We start from the raw sequence: 16,166 nt of genomic DNA, 5'->3' as shown, positions 1-16,166 counted from the left end.
ACAGTAACATTGTAATATACCTCCATTAAATGTAACAAAGGCAATACGCCAATGCTAAATGTATATGAGAAGGGGATATAGGGGAGTAAATGGGATTCTTGGTAGTGGTGTTATTTGCTGTCCTTAGTAGTATACTGTATTGTATGACATGTTATTTTTCTTTTTATCATTTTTTCTTATTGCTAAAAAAAATTTTTTTCTTGTAGTAATCAGTATGTTCAAATGCTGATTGTGGTGATAAATGTACAACTTTATGATGATACCATGAACAACTGATTGTACACTGTGGATAAATGTATGGTATGTGAATATAACTCTATAAAATTGTAGGAAAATATATATATATAGGAGTAAGTGTTGGAGAAAACATGGTGAGAGGGATGATGCCTCACCAATATGGACTAACTACAATGTGTAAACTCAGAATTGAATCTTAGAACATAGCCTAACGTGGACACAATAATTGTAATAGTCCCTAGATTGTAAGCTCTTACAGCAGTTAACTCTATCCCTGAATTGTAAGGCCTATCTCTAAACTTTGAGATGCTGATCCCCTAGCGTATGTTGTCAGAAACATTGGGACTGGCGGTTTGATGTGCTGAGCCCTCAAGCATGGGACTTGCCCTTATGAAGCTCGTTGCCACAAAAGAGAGTCTAAAGTTGTATGTAATGGTGCCTAAGAGTCTCCCCCTGAGTACCTCTTTGTTGCTCGGATTGGCCCTCTCTCTCTCTCTAACTGAGCCATCTCGACAGGTGAACTCGCTGCCCTCCCCCCTACGTGGGACCCAACTCCCAGGGGTATAAATCTCCCTGGCAACGCAGAGTATGACTCCCAGGGATGAATGTGGACCCGGCATCGTGGGACTGAGAGTATCTTCTTGACCAAAAGGGGGATGCAAAATGAGACGAAATAGTTTCAGTGGCTGAGAGATTCCAAATGGAGTCGAGAGGTCACTCTGGTGGACATTCTTATGCACTACATAGATAACACCTCTTAGGCTTTAATGTATTGGAATAGCTAGAAGTAAATACCTGAAACTACCAAACTCCAACCCAGCAGTCTGGACTCCTGAAGACAAATATATCATAATGTAGATTACAAGGGGTGACAGTGTGATTGTGAAGACCTTGTGGATCACACCCCCTTTATCTAGTGTGTGGATGAGTGGAGGAATGGGGATAAAAACTAAAGGACAAATGGGGTGGGATGGGGGGATGATTTGGGTGTTTTTTTTCACTTTTATTTTTTATTCTTGTTCTGGTTCTTTCTGATGTAAGGAAAATGTTCAGAGATTGATTGTGGTGATGAACGCATAACTATGTTATCATACTGTGGACAGTGGATTGTATATCACGGATGATTGTATGGTGTGTGAATGTATTTCAATAAAACTGAATTTAATAAAAAAATAAAAATAAAAATAAAAAAAAAAACAAAAAACAAAAAATGAATATACTCAAAGAACATTCTCCAAACACAATGGAATACAAATAGAAGTCAATAATTTTTGAACTATAACTCCACTATTTACTTCCTACATGATAAAAAATACACAAACTCTAAGGACAAATCAGTGGTTTTGAACTCAATGTAAAATATATAATTTTAGACAACTATATAAAGGTGGGGGAATGAAGGAGTATAGGGACATAGTTTATGTGCCCTATTGAAGTGAAGGTGGTATCAAAGAAAAACAAGATTGATAGGGATTTAAGAGGTTAATTTTAAGCCACACAGTAAACACAAAGAAATTATCAGAGAATATAACCATAGAGATGAAATTAGAGTTTGGGTTAAGAGAAATGGGGGAAGGGGCAATGGGAAGTTAAGAAAGGAGTGTAGGGTTGCTGTTTGAGGTGAAGGGAAATTTCTAGCAATGGATGGTGGGAAAGAGCATAACATCATTCTAAATGTGATTAATCCCACTAATGGAAGGCTAGGGAGGGGGTGGAATGGGAAGATTTAGGCTGTATATATGTTTCCACAATTGAAAAAAGGAAAAAAAAAAAAAAAAGACAGTCTAGCTAGACGACAATTGAATGCTAAGGATGAACTTGGATGGGATTGGAGGGTGGAGGACAGGTGGCTCAAAGGGACACAGTTGAGACATAAGGAAAAGGAAATATAGAATGTAAGCATTGTATCATTGTTGAATCTCTTATACTTCTTAGCTGTGCTTAATGGAATTACATAAAAGAATGTTCTTGTTCATGGGAAGTACATACGTGAATTATAGTGTATGTTCAAGGATGTGTGCAGCTAACTCTCATATGTTCAGAAGACAGAGAAATATATGATGGATGATAGGGAGGGAGGGAGGGAAAGAAATAGTGATGTGACAGCATGTTAAAGTTGGTGGATTGAGCTATCGGGGGAGGGGGGTCAGGGTATGATGGAATTCTGTGTATGGGGCTAGTATTGTTTTTGCAACTATTCATGTAACTTTGAATTTATTTCAAAATAAAATTTTAAAAAAAGCCCATCCATTTCTGGTATTTTGCATAATGGCAGCTCTATCAAACCAGCACAGGGGTTTTGGGCAATAGGGTGCAGACGGGTATTTGGGGCTCAGATCTCCCCGCTCACCTCAAGATGCTAAGAGCCCTTTGTGGAGCCAGCTGGGTGTTTACCAGGCACACATACATCTGGGTCTGGGGTCACAGGCAGAATATGTCACCGACTCCCAGAGAGGGTGCTCCAGGAGCCTTTCCCGATGGAGACAGGAACTTTGGGGGATGTTATGGATTGAATCGTGGACCCCACAAAGACAAGTGCAAGCCATAATCTGCTTTCCTGTGCGTGTCAACCCACTTGTAAACGGGACCTTTGAAGACGGTATCCTTAGTGAAGGTGAGGACTCATTTGTGAATTGGGTCTTGGAGGCCCTATTTGGATCAGGGTGAGCTTTAATCCAAATGACTGGAGGCCTTGGAAGCAGGGGAAATTCAGACCCAGCCAGTTGGAAGAAGCCGGAATCAGCAGACCAGAGGAGCGGACTCAAGGAGAGGGAGATGGTCAGGTGACGAAGGGCAGCCGACCCTAGGAGAAAGCCCCTGCCAAGACCATGATGTCTGACTTCCCACTTCCAGATGGTGAGCCAAAAAATCCCTGGGGTCTGAGGCACCCCACTGGGTGGTATTTGTCAGCGGTGGGGAAACTGAGGCAGGGGGCCACCCCCCACACCCCCCCACCCCACCCCCCACCGCATCACCTCCAGCAGCAATGGCCTCCTCCAGCACCGACGCGGCCAGCTGGTCCGTGACAGCCAGGTCCCGGGGGTCCCCCGACGTGCACACCCAGCGGAAAGGCCCGAATCCCTGGGAGAATATGTCCCTGCAGAGGACAAGACGCCTTGTCGCACTGGGGTTCACAGGGCAGTGCACAAGGAGGGGCTGCAGCTGCCCCAGCACTGAGTGGGTGTGAAGGGCATGTACACCACTCAGCAGGGTGCTCATGGGGGGCACAGCGTGTGGGCATGTGGGGTGGGGGGCAGCACCCAGCCAGAAGCCCCAAAGCCCTTAAATGGGACTGGAAGCTTCAGAGGCCTTGGGCTTGGAGGAAGACTCCCCAATCAGGGGCATGGCTAGAAAGGTTGCATCTGCCTCTCTCCTTCTCCCCCCAGGACCCCAGGCTGGGCCCTGCATCTGCCTTGCCTCCTTCCTCCTCAGTCCTGAACTACCAAGGTGGACCCTGACATGCCTGGCTCTGGCCTCTCATGGCCAGTGGGTCCTTCCACCCCCAAGGGGGGATGCCAGAGGTCCAGAAGCCACCCAGCACACCCCAGGCGGAGACAGGAAGTGCCCAAAATGATGGAGGGCACCAGCAGGCGAATGCTTAGGTGGTCTTCTCACTTTCATCATAGACTTATGCACTTTTCATGCAAAAGACCACTTCATGTATCTCAGTCCCCACTCCAGCCCCTTGGCCCTCCTCCCTGCCCCTCTGCCTCTTCCCTGCCCCTCAGCACCCCCTGCATGTCCCTCAGTCCCCCCACCCTGCTCCTCAGTGCCCCTTCTCTTTGCTGTAGTCCCTAGCTGTGGCAGCAAGGAGACGGGACACAGAAATACCCTTAAATTGCTGTTACAAAGGCAACATGAAAATCAGTCAAACAAGACCAAATCACCAGGAGAAACCAGTAAATGTGAAGCCTTGGCTTTCTGGGCTCCTCCTGGGCTGCCCTCTGCATGCTCTTTGGAGAGTCCCCAGCTGCCGCCCTGGTGACCCCACCCGTACCCAGCTATGCCTTCCCCACCCCCCAGTAAGTAAACCTGATAATATGGTGCACGGCTCTCCCCGCCTCCATCCCTTGCTGCTCCCATCCTCGTGCACGCTGAAGCCCGGTGAGCATTCCGCAAGCACCCTGCCACCCCCAATGCCGCCACCCCCAGTGGGTCCCCCAGGCCACTGGAGGCAGTCAACCCCCTTGGCCTGACGTCCCAAGCCTCCACCCTCGTCCCCACGCTGCCGTCCCCAGGTAACTCCCACTCCTCCCCTTCTTGTCCTGGGCTGCTGCTCCTTCCAGCTCCCACCCCACCCCTTGCACACACACCTGCCCTTTGAGCTTGTGGATCAAACCAGCACCCATCCACCCAATGCCCACAACCCACAGCCCAAGAGATGGGTGGTCCCCGGAAGCACCAGATGCATAGGACGGGGGTTTGCAGAGATTCAGGTGTTCACCAAGAAGCAAGTGTAGCTGCTTATCCCTGCAGCTTCCTTGTTCTCTGATGGAGATATTTTCCGTTCTTTCCCACCTGCATTTTACAGCAGACATTCCCACGCCCAGGGCCGTGGCTGCTCTGGGGGTCGTGAGAAAGTCTCGGGACACAACCTTGGTGACAGTCAAAGGATGAGGCTTTTCCAGGCTGAAGGTCCAGGACCCAGACCTGGGATGCGGGCGGGGTGGCACCAGGCACCCTAGAACTGGCGGCCAGCCCCACACTCACCCCATAATGTGCTGGACGTACGAGGGGTAGCGGAATTCTGTCTTGTTGGCACCTTTTTTCTCCACATCAGCTCCTGCAGACAAAGCACAGAAGCAGAGTCACCTGGAGGTGAGAACGTTTGCAGACGCCACCAACCCCATCCTGGGAGCTGCAGATGACGTAACCAAAAAATTAACAAATGCATTTCAGCCCAAAGGAAAATACCAACAACTGTGTGACAGCTCACTGAATTACAGCTTTGATGTCTGTTGTTCTTTTGAAGTAGCCAGAAGCAGATATCTGTAACTGCTACAACTCATTGAACTGTAACCCAGATGCCTTGTTTCTCTAATGCTGATGCTATATTTTGAAACTGCATAATCTTTACCTGGTAACTGGACAGTAACAAGACAACTTGTGACTGGCCCTGCTTGTATCCCCTTATCTTGTTTTGTACCCCTGAAGTGTGGTTCCCTAGCACGCAGCCCCCAGAAGTTGGGTGCCTTTGAACGTATACCCCTTGTTGATTAATATGTCAACCCAGAAGCAATTGCCCCAATTGCTAAGTTATCTTGCTAGATCGAGGCAGTTCTAATCAGAGTTGGCCCACCTGACATGTGCAGTAACCTAAACCTTAAACTAAGTAAACTAAGCATGTAATCAATTGCACATGCTCAGTGATTAGACTGTCTCTAACCTCATCCTAATCCTAAACCTGCCTTGGTTTAAAGGCCATAAAACACTGAAAGTGTCTCCAGTTTGGGGAGATGGATTTATGGCCCATAGATCGTCTTCCTTCATGCTTGGCAATAAACTCTTCCTTCTTTTAAACTTCTGTGTCACATAATTGTCTCTTCCATGCTCATCAGGCAGAGAACCCTCTGACTTCAAAAGATAGGGCAAGGGTTTCTGCTTGTTTTAAGTAAAAGAAGATGATGAAAAAGTAAGGTGCAGAACCTATATAGGATGCTAAGATGGGGACTGAGGAAAATACGCATTTGCCTGTTTAGGCTGAATCCTTCTCCTGAACACAGGAACCCCGAGTTTCCAATTCCCTGAAAAAGGCAGGTGGGTGTTGGAAGGAAGACTTTTTTGCCATGAATCTTTTCGTATCTTTTGGATTTTATAGTCCATGAATGAATTACCTGCTTGACAGAAAGTATCCGTCATTCAACCTTGATTAGGTTCCATCACAGGAAAATAAAGCTGTGGGTTTGTTTTTGGTTTTGTTTTTTTTTTTTTTTTGGCACCCTAGAGCATGTGGCCTGAACTTAGGACCTGCCCTCGATATGGCAGTTTATGTTCTTAAAGGCAAATGGGGAAACAGAGGCCCAGAGAGGCCAAGCCTTCTGTCAGGACCAGCTTCCAGAAGGCCTGGGCAGGGGCACAGTGGAGCTGGGGGTGCCCCCTGCCCCGCCTCCCCTGGGCACTGGCTGTACCACCCTTCAGCTGGAACTTTCTGGGGTGAAGTTGAGGAGAGGGGAGGCTGCCCAGTGCCAGTGTCTCGGCCCCTCCCAGCTCGAGGGGACTGAGGGGCCTCTGGAGACACAGGAGGGCCCAAGCCCACCACCCTTCTCTCCTCACCTGCTCTCTGGGCCTCCAGGAGGAAGGCATTGCCATAGTCCCAAAAGAAAAAGTTCTTCTCTGCCAACCTGTTGATGGCTGAGACTTGCCTCCTCAGGCTGCAACCAAAAGGCCTGGTCAGCTGTGCCCAGGCAGGAGCAGAAGCCAGCCTGTCCATCCCCAGCCTCCCACCTGCCACCCCCCTGCTGTGCCCCTCCCCCACCTCCCGCCTGTCACCCCCCTGCCATGACCCTCCCCCACTTACCACCTGTCATCCCCCCTGCCACGACCCTCCCCCACCTATGACCTGTCACCCTTCCTCTGTGCCCCTCCCCCACCACCACCTGTCACCCCCCCCTCCTGCTGAGCCCCTCCTCCACTGGAGTCCACCATCCACCTCCAGCCTCCCCCTCCCACCTAATCAAGCTCAAAGTCCTCTGCTGGCTTGCCACCCCATTATCAAGAGCTTTCTCTTCCTCCCTGGCCCTGTCCTCCCTGCTCACAGCTGCCTCCATCCCTAGTGCCATCTGCCTGGAATGCCCTTTCCACTCCTGAGATCCCTTTCCATCCTCTGTACCCCCCAAGGCCCAGCTGAGGCCCCCTACACAAGCATTTGCTGATCCCAGGCCCCGACAGACACCAGGGGAGAATTGACGATGAGAGACGTGTGCCCTGGTCAGTGCCAGACACTGGGCCGTGATTGCTGAATAAAACAGGGCCTCTCTTCCCAGAAGCTTTCTCAAGCAGATGGCTTCCTAGGCCACCATTTACTGAGCACAGGAATGTGTCAGAAGTCATGATGGGTGTCTTACAAATAATCACTGCACTGATATTCCCATGAGGTATATACGTTTGTGACAGAGAAGCTCAGAGAGGGCAAGGGTCTGCCCCAAGAACACACAGCTGGCGACTTGGGGCAGAGCAGGACAAGAGTGAGCTGCCCCAACCCTGAAGCTCCTTCTCTCCACGCACACGCATGCACACACAGAGCAGCTCTGGGGCTCACTTCTACCTCTCCTGCACCAGGTCCTTGAACGCAGCAGGGTTGGAGGCCATGAGGCTCTGGGCCTCTGTGAAGCTGAGCTGCACAGGGTAGTAACCGCCGTTGAAGGGGTTGTGGCAGGATGTCTGGTCAGAGCCCAGGTCTACCAGAAGCTCCCCCGTTGTGTCCAGTTCGTGGACCAAGCGCTCCCTGGGAAAGGCCCAGGGGCCGTTAGTGAAGGAGCAGCCACCCACCCAGGGCAGAACCAGGGGACAGTCGGGTCCCACTGCCAGGGTCAGCTAAAAGGGAAACTGTAGCACATTTTTTTAGCTCATGCATTCAAAAGCCAGGGACTGAGTCTAACCTGGATTTTCCCGTGCAAAGAGCATAGATGAGAAGGCTACTGGGGCCAGAAGAGAAGACCTCCTGAGCTCTGGCAAGAACCCAGGGCTGGGAAAAGCGGGAGCAGGAAGCTTCCAGAGGAGGCTTGAAGCTTTGGGTCCTGGGAGCACCCGGCCAGCATCAGGGCCTCAGCTAGAGGGAGGTCCCCGAGTCTCCCACCCCCCCACCCCACTCACCAAAGGTCCACCACGTTGCCATGGTAACCGAGGCTGAGCACTTCCTTCTTTTTCCGGGCTTCCCTAAAGGGCAGAGGAGCAGAACAGATGGCCCCACCGCACCTGTCCACAGGTGCCAGGTGACAAGCCTCCAACCCCCAGTAATGCACGGACAGCACAGAGCTGACAAATATAGAAGAGACCCAGGGAGCCCCCAAAGGTATTGCATGCAGGGTTAGGGGCTTGAGTAAACAGAATACAAAACCGTCAGGGGCAAACCCAATTGGAATGCCACAGGTGAGAAAACTGGAATGATAATGGTGACAGATCTTCCCAAGATTTATGGAATTAGGGCTATGCTGTTGGAATTCTCAAAGGGGTCCTCAGAGAACTCACTAAAGGAGATGCAGAAAAGTACTCACAAAACTAAAGGACAAGGAAAAGCAAAGCATATTTTGGGTGGAAGAAGATTTGAATAAATAATACCCCTTACAGATATTAGAAGGAATCATGAAGTTACAATAAGTAGAACAGGGTGGCACCAGTTCAAATGCACATCAAATAAACAGTGTTTGTCTTGCTGTGATCCCAGAACACTGGGCTTGGCAGAGAAGATTCCAGAGGGAACCAGGCAGGCCCCTCTTTCCCACATGTTCAAAGCCAATAAGGAAGGGAAAACCACCTAATCTCAGAGCAGAGAGGGAAACTAGCTCACACCTTGAAGTGTTTGAGGGGGAGAACTGAATTCTACCTGAAGGATGAGGGCTGGAGTGGCAAGACCCTGGGAGGCTCATCACAGGCTCATCTGAGCCTTCCCCAGCTCCAGTAGCAGAAACATGATGAGAGAGCTCACTTAAGGCAGTTTATTAAAAAGATTTGAAGTGATTTTGGTGTGTGTGTACATGTGTGTATGTAATGTGTACTTGTGTGTATGTATGTGTGTATATGTGACATGTGTATTTGTGCATGTGAGTAGGTATGTGTATATGTGTACACATGTGCATGTGTCTACTGTGTACATGTATGTGCATGCATGTATATGTGTACATTTGAATCTGTATGTATGTTTGAGCATGCATGTATGTGTATATATTATCCCTGTGTGTCAGTGTGAGTACATGTGCGCACATATGCAGGTGTGTGCATGTATGTGTGTATATGTGATCATGTGTGCATGTGATTATATGTGGCCATGTATGTGTGTGCGTGCATATGTCTGTGTGCATCTGTGTTTTGTATGTACATGTATATGTGTGTATAGTGTGTACTTGCAGATATGTATATATGTGTGTATGTGTGTTATGTGTGTGTACATGTGTGAGTACACATGCATGTGCATATGTCTGTATGTGTGCATCTGTGTTTTCTATGTGCATGTTTATGTGTGTGTATTGTGTGTATATGTATGTGTGTTTGTGTATGTACGTGTTCATGTGTGCTTGTGTGCATGTGACCACAGAAATTAAGCTGGCCCAAACTTTATGTGGGTGACAGGAGGGAAAAGGGCATCCCAGGCAGAGGGAAGAGGGATATTTTGAGGTGACAAAATGTCAAGGTGGCTGGAAGCTGGGGGAAGGGGTCAGGATTCTCAACAGCAGGAACAAGGATGGAAGTCAGATCAGGCTCCCAGAGGAGTTTGGAATATCTCCTATAACAGATGGAATTACCTGAGAGTTTTGAACAGAGGTGCAATGTGGTCAGATTGGTATTTTAGAAAAAGCTCTGTCAAAATACTATCCGATCTGGGTAATGGAGATATATGGGAATTTGTTGTATTGTTCTCTCAACTTCTGTGTCTTTTCAAAAATGTTTATATAAAACAGTTTTTATGTGGATTTTTAAAAATATTTTATGTATCTCGCAAATTGTTTGATTCAAATCGTAGCCAGGGTTAAGAATGTCTGTGCTGATACAACTTCCCTAAACAGAATTTCTTTCTTCCAAATAGATTGAGAGAGTGCTTCAAAAATGGCATCTGTCCCCAGTGCCATTCTCCCTGAGTTAACTCTTAAATACCTCAGAAGACATCAAACAGGAGGGCAATATGCTACCACAGACAATGTAACCCCATAACCATGCTGAGCCTGATGGAGTCATCAAGGGAAAGTGCCCTCTCTCAATGGTTCATCTTCCCCAAGTAATTACTTGAGCACCTACTAAGCTCCAGCCTCTGGGCTGAGCACCAAGGCCAATGGGGCACCAAAAATAAAACATGTTCTTTGCCAAAGCTGCGCCTGGGTATTGGGAACACTAAGAGAGTGACCAGAAAACCTATTTGAACCAAGGGTCTGAGCACCAAATATGCAAATTCCATCAACTTCCCACATGAAATAGAATTTGTAAAAGATGCCTCCCTCGCTGTTTCCACCGTACAACCTCAGAGTCACTCGGCATGGGCACCCACCTCAGCCGGATGCTGGGCACTGAACGGTCCCTTTTGAAGCACCCAGCATCCCAGTTCTCTTCTCGTCCTCCCCCCCAGCTTCTGACATCCTTGTGCCGGCCGTACCTGAGTCTCGCAATGCAGTGGTCCAGACTACTGGTCACCTCCATCAGCCAGCCTTGCTGGTGGCGTTTCTTGAGGGCTGCCTCATCCACCTGCCACCACGAGACACGGGGCCACCCAGTTATGCATCACCCGAGCGCATCACCAAGGCTGCCACCACCCAGGTGAGTGTCAGCAATGATGGTGCCGTCCCCAGCGTCTACCGTCTCACCTCTGTAACACAGTGCGGGGCTGACAGTGTGAGATGCCTGCCCAGGGTCTATTCCCCTCCTGCTGCCTCGTCAGCAGAACCCAGATTTTGCTCAGGGTGACCCTGGGCTCAGCCCTGGGACAGGGACCATGTCTAAAGAAATCACAACACTCTGTCCATGGTTTCCAGTCTCCCCTGCAGGTGGGAACATTCATTTGATCCAGTACTGATCAATGAGATAAAAGAAAGTGTTGAGTGAAAGGGTTTCTGAGACTTTTTTGCCTCTTGCTAAAATAGCCAGATAGATGATCAGATTAGAGACAGAGATAGACTAGATAGAGATATGATAGAGAGACATAGATAGATTAGATAGCTAGATACAGATAAATTAGATGGATAGATTAAATAGACATAGATAGCTAGAGATAGAGATAAATTAGATAATGAGTTACATAGATAGATGATCTAGAGATATATTGATAGATTAGATAGAGATAGATAATCAGATCAGAGAGAGATTAGATCGAGATATGATATAAAATTGAGAGATATATAGATAGGATAGATACAGATAAATTAGATAGAAGTAGAAGATAGATATATAGACAGATTAGATAGATAAATAGAGACATAGATATGGATAAAGTAGATGCATAGATTAGATAGATATAGAGATCAAGAGAGATAGAGAGATATACAGATAGATTAGATAGCAGAGATAGAGATAAATTAGATGGATGGATAGATAGATAGGCAGAAAGATAGATAAAACAATGTGGCAAAATGTTAAAAGTTGATGGATCTGCATATAACTATGTAGCTTACAAGGTGTGACCATGTGGTTGTGAAAACCTTGTGGCTCACACTCCCTTTAGCCAGTGTATGGACAAATGAGTGGGAAAATGGGAACATAAAGTAAATGACTAATAAAGAGGGATGGGGGGATGGGATGTTTTGGGTGTTCTTTTTTACTTTTTATTCTTATTTTTAGTTATTTGGGGGGATAATGAAAATGTTCAAAAATTGATTGTGGTGATGAATGGTACTGTGAACAATTGATTATACACTTTGGGTGATTGTATGGTGTGTGAATATATCTCAATAAAATTGAATTTCAAAAGTTAATGAAGAGGCAAAGTTATACCTAGTAAAGGGGAAATTGTTTGTTGAGAGGGAAGGAGTGATGAGAGGAGAAGTAAAAGGAAAGGCAGTGAGTTGAAGAAGATACCCTTCACTTGGTTAAGGCATCAATAACAATTTAACAATAAAAACAATTTAATGGCTAAAAAAAAAACAGTTGGTGGATCTGGGTATCTGGGTGTTCGAGTCTTCTGTAGGAGTTTTGTATTATTTCTGCAACTGTCTTGTAAATTTGAAATTATTTAAAAAAAAAAACATAGTCCGTTATAGCTGGCACTTCCCCTTCTCCCTTTGTCTTGCCTTGAATGTGGAGGAGATGGCTGGGATTTGGGCAGCCATTTTGTGTCCATGAGGGAAGCCCAAGAGGCTCTAAAGATATTGGCCCTGAAATCATTGAGCTTCTGAACCAATGCCAGCACTGCTGATTTTGTGATGAGAAATAAAACTCAATTTCTCTACAAGAAAAAAGTAATTAAAAAAAAAAAACACACATCCTATTTGCTAAGCCACCATAATTAGGTTTCCTCCCACCTGCTGTCAAGTGCACTCCTAACACAGGTATGTATGACCCAGTTTAGCATCAACTAAGAGCAAATCACCCAGTGTATATCACCATTGCTCATCTCAGCTCCTCACCTCCTCTACCTCCTGCTTCCCTTCCTTTCCTTGGCATCTACTAAAGAAAGATGTGAAAGCATTGAGGGGAATCAACTTCCACGTCTTTCTTCCAGGTGAGCAACTTGTCTGCATCCCCTACCTGACTGTGAGCTGCTGGAATTGGGGGAATGTATGTGCATTTCTCCACAAACATTTGTTACCTCCCATCCACGTTGCAGGCACCGAGCTAGGTTCTGGGGACAGTGTGGGATATGGGGAAGTGGCCCTACCCCCAATAAAGTTACAGTTTGGTGGGAGACCAGTTAGTGAGCGTTGATGATCTAGAGTGACGGGCATTTTGAAGGCAGGAAGCACAGGATGCCCTGAGAGCCCAGCCAGTGAGGCCAAGGAAAGCTAGAGTCAGGAGAGGTGAGTAAAGAGAGAGGCAAGTGTGGGTATCAGTGGCTCTGGAACAAAGGACAGAGGGTGGTGGGCAGAGGGCAGTGGTCCGGCTCCAGCCAGGCTCACCTCTGCTATCACCGCAATGCACCCCACGATGGCCGCGGCCTTGGCCTGAGCCCCGCTCATCCCGCCAAGTCCAGAGGTGACAAACACCTTCCCAGCCAGGTCCTCGACACCCAGGTACCGACGTCCTGCGTTCAGCACGGTGAGCTGCGGGTAGAGGTGGCAAGGAGACCACGCTGCTGACCCCGGCAGCCCCACCTTGTGTCCATCCCCGGAACCGGCGCCCATCCCCAGTGGCCAGGCGTGGGCCCTTCTCTCTCACCACCGTGCCGTGGACGATGCCTTGGGGACCGATGTAACAGTAGCTGCCTGCCGTCATCTGGCCATACCTGACCACCGGAGAGAGGGCAAATGGGACATGGGGTGAGCTCCTTGTCTCTCAAAATTAACATTTAATGACCCACAAAAGCATCACCATGCTGTCCTTTAAAAAAAAAAAAAAAAAAGGATAGAACATTGCACATAATGAGCCCCACCCCATCCTCCAGACCTCTCACAAATCGATTTTGTTCCCTTAAAAACTGTAGCACAGTTGGTCAAAACGTGGGAAATATTTGGCCATTGCTGGGGATTGAATCTTGTCCCGCCAGAAAGACTTTCTGAATATAATGTCCAATGTAAATAGGATCTTTTGGAGATTCTATTCTTAGTTAAGGTGAGGCCAGAATGAACAAGGGTGGGTTTTTATTCCTGTGACTGGAGGCCTTATAAAGAGAGGAAGTTTGGATGCAGTCAGTCAAAGAAAACCACAGGAAGGAGCTGTGCTGGTCTGAAGCTGTTATGTACCCCAGAAAAGGCCATGTTCTTTTAATCCATCCCTGTGGGTGCAGACCTGTTGTGGGTGAGGCCTTTTGATTCAATTGAGATGTGACCCAGCCCATTCAAGGTGGGCCTTAATCCTTTACTGGGGTCCTTTGTGAGAGGATAAAAGAGAGAAACACCCAAAGAGAGGTTACAAAGAGCAAAACACCCCAGAGATGCTAAGCAAGGATCCACAGAAACTGAGAAAGAGCCAGAACCTGAAAGCAATGGAACCTGGGAGTAAAGGACCAGCAGACACCGGCCATGTGCCTTTCCACGTGACAGAGGTGTCCCGGATGCCAGCAGCCTTTCTTCAGAGATGGTATCGTCCTTTTGATGCCTTATTTGGGACATTCTCATGGCCTTAGAACTGTAAATTTGTAAACCCACTAAATTCCCATTGTAAAAACCAACCCATTTCTGGTATATCGAATTCCAGCAGCTTCAGCAACCTGAAACAGAGCCCAAAGTCATAAGAAACCAAAAGTCAGAAGAAGCCAAAGAGGAGAGAAAGAGAAATGGCCAAGTGACAGAGGACCGTCTTCGCCAAGATGCTGCCAACCCCAGAAGAAAGCGTGGCCTTGCCGGCATCTCAATGCTGGACTTCTAGCCATCAACCCCGAAAGACAATATATGCTTGCTGTTTAAGCCAACCCACCATGCTGTATTTGTCACAGCAGCTCTGACAACCTAAGGCAGTCACATCTACTAAAGCTGAACATGCATAAGTGCCATGACCCAGTAATTCCACTTTCCATGCTTATACCCATGTGAAGATGTGCAAGAATGTTTCAAGCAACTTTCCCCACCATGTTCAGACACTGAAACAATTCAAATCTCCATCAAGAGGGGAAAGAATATGCACATTGTGGTATGGGACCATAGTGGAATACTGCACAGCAGTGAAAAAGAAGCACCTCCTGCTACAGGTGACACAGATGAGTGAAGAAGTTGAAGAATGTACCAGGTGATTCCATTCTCAGAACATTCACATAAACTTCATTTGGGGGAGTCTGTCTAATGGAGGGAAGGGGACATGGGAGCCTGCAGGGAGGTGGGACTGGGGCTCAGAGTGTGCACTTGATTGAACAGGTAATTGCAGGATTTTTGTCCATCATCAGAATTCACGGAGCTGTACACTTCAGATTTGTGCACCTGAGTATACGTAAATTGTATCTCAATGAATGGATCTTAGAGTCTTGTTTGTGTGAGGAGTTATTGCTATTATCATTAATTATTATTATCGTGTTTTACATAAATGGCCTCATTCCATAGGTATTGCTTCTGCAGCTTGTTTTTTCCCCTCTGAACATAACAGCTGTGGGACCTTTGCACGTCAGAACATGCAAATGTTGTCTTTCACTACACAGTCTCTGGCCTCAAAAGACCCGGATACCATCCACTCCTCTTTCAGTTATCAGGGTGACTCTGATTTCTCTCCATGTGAACCCCACTGCAGTGAACAACATCCTATCTCCCTCCTTGGATACTTGGGCCTGTGCGCTCTGGGGCAGAAACCAGGCAATGGTTATTATCCTAGAATTACACTCCCAGAGATCTGTGAAGCCGTATGAATTAGAACCTTCACTGCAGCATCTCTGTGTAATCACAAAGAACTGGAAACAACCCAGATAGCCATCAGTAGGTGAGTGGTTTAAGTAAATCATGGTGTGATGGAACATTCTGCCAGTCAAACAAGAATAAATAAGGCCCAAGCTTCCTGAAATGGAACAATCTCCAAGCTAAAGTGGGAAGACAAGGTACAGAAGAGCTTTTAATCACAGTTTAACCCCGTAAGCCCACATGCATAAAAAATGTCTGGAAGGGCAAGGGAGAAACCATTATTGATAGTGGGAGTCTGGGGCAGGAGAGGGATTTTCTGTTCTTTGTAACTCCTTTTATAGCGCTTGAGAAAATATCTCCCAATTGGAGCATGGATTAATTTTACAACAAATAAAAATCTATATTAGACTGGAAAGGGACACAAGGGAACTTTCTGGGGGCAATGGTAGTGTTCTGTGTCTTGGGGTTTGAGTTACAGACGTGTATGCGTTTGTCAATACTCATGAATGCTACAAGCAGGATTTGTGGGTTTCATTACACTACATGTCAATTTTACCTCAAAAGAAAAAAACACTAAGAAAAAATCAAATTCTAGTCAAAAGCATTTGCAACTGACTTCGAAATGCATCAAAAAACAAGCCAGATGGGTGGATGGGTGGAGGGGCAGGTAGATGGATAGATAAGTGATAAAACAAATACAGGAGCATGTCAATCAAAGAAGTTTGGTGGGGAGGATGCAGGTAATCACTGAAAGCTCTCTCTGTTTTTTGTATGATTGAAAATGTTAACAATAAAATGTTGGGGTGGGGAGCAGAA

General features: G+C 47.0%; 1 protein-coding gene across 4 annotated transcripts in view; it reads right to left on the bottom strand.

Moving 5' to 3' along the window:
- UROC1 (urocanate hydratase 1) overlaps window positions 1-16,166 on the bottom strand; it is a 68,376-nt gene that overhangs the window by 32,261 nt on the left and 19,949 nt on the right. For all 4 annotated transcript variants that reach the window (XM_037803445.1, XM_037803465.1, XM_037803455.1 and 1 more), the window contains 8 exons: window positions 13,249-13,315; window positions 12,990-13,133; window positions 10,538-10,626; window positions 8,050-8,112; window positions 7,502-7,681; window positions 6,511-6,608; window positions 4,948-5,020; window positions 3,213-3,334 (listed from right to left, as the gene is read on the bottom strand). In XM_037803445.1, coding sequence (XP_037659373.1) covers window positions 3,213-3,334; window positions 4,948-5,020; window positions 6,511-6,608; window positions 7,502-7,681; window positions 8,050-8,112; window positions 10,538-10,626; window positions 12,990-13,133; window positions 13,249-13,315 — 836 coding nt within the window. The remainder of the gene's footprint in view (window positions 1-3,212; window positions 3,335-4,947; window positions 5,021-6,510; window positions 6,609-7,501; window positions 7,682-8,049; window positions 8,113-10,537; window positions 10,627-12,989; window positions 13,134-13,248; window positions 13,316-16,166) is intronic.

The sequence above is a fragment of the Choloepus didactylus genome, chromosome 1, assembly GCF_015220235.1.
Source record: "Choloepus didactylus isolate mChoDid1 chromosome 1, mChoDid1.pri, whole genome shotgun sequence".
Classification (NCBI taxonomy): Eukaryota; Metazoa; Chordata; class Mammalia; order Pilosa; family Megalonychidae; genus Choloepus; species Choloepus didactylus.
The sequence above is the reverse complement of the archived record's forward strand: the minus strand, read 5'-3'. Positions and strand labels throughout refer to the sequence as shown.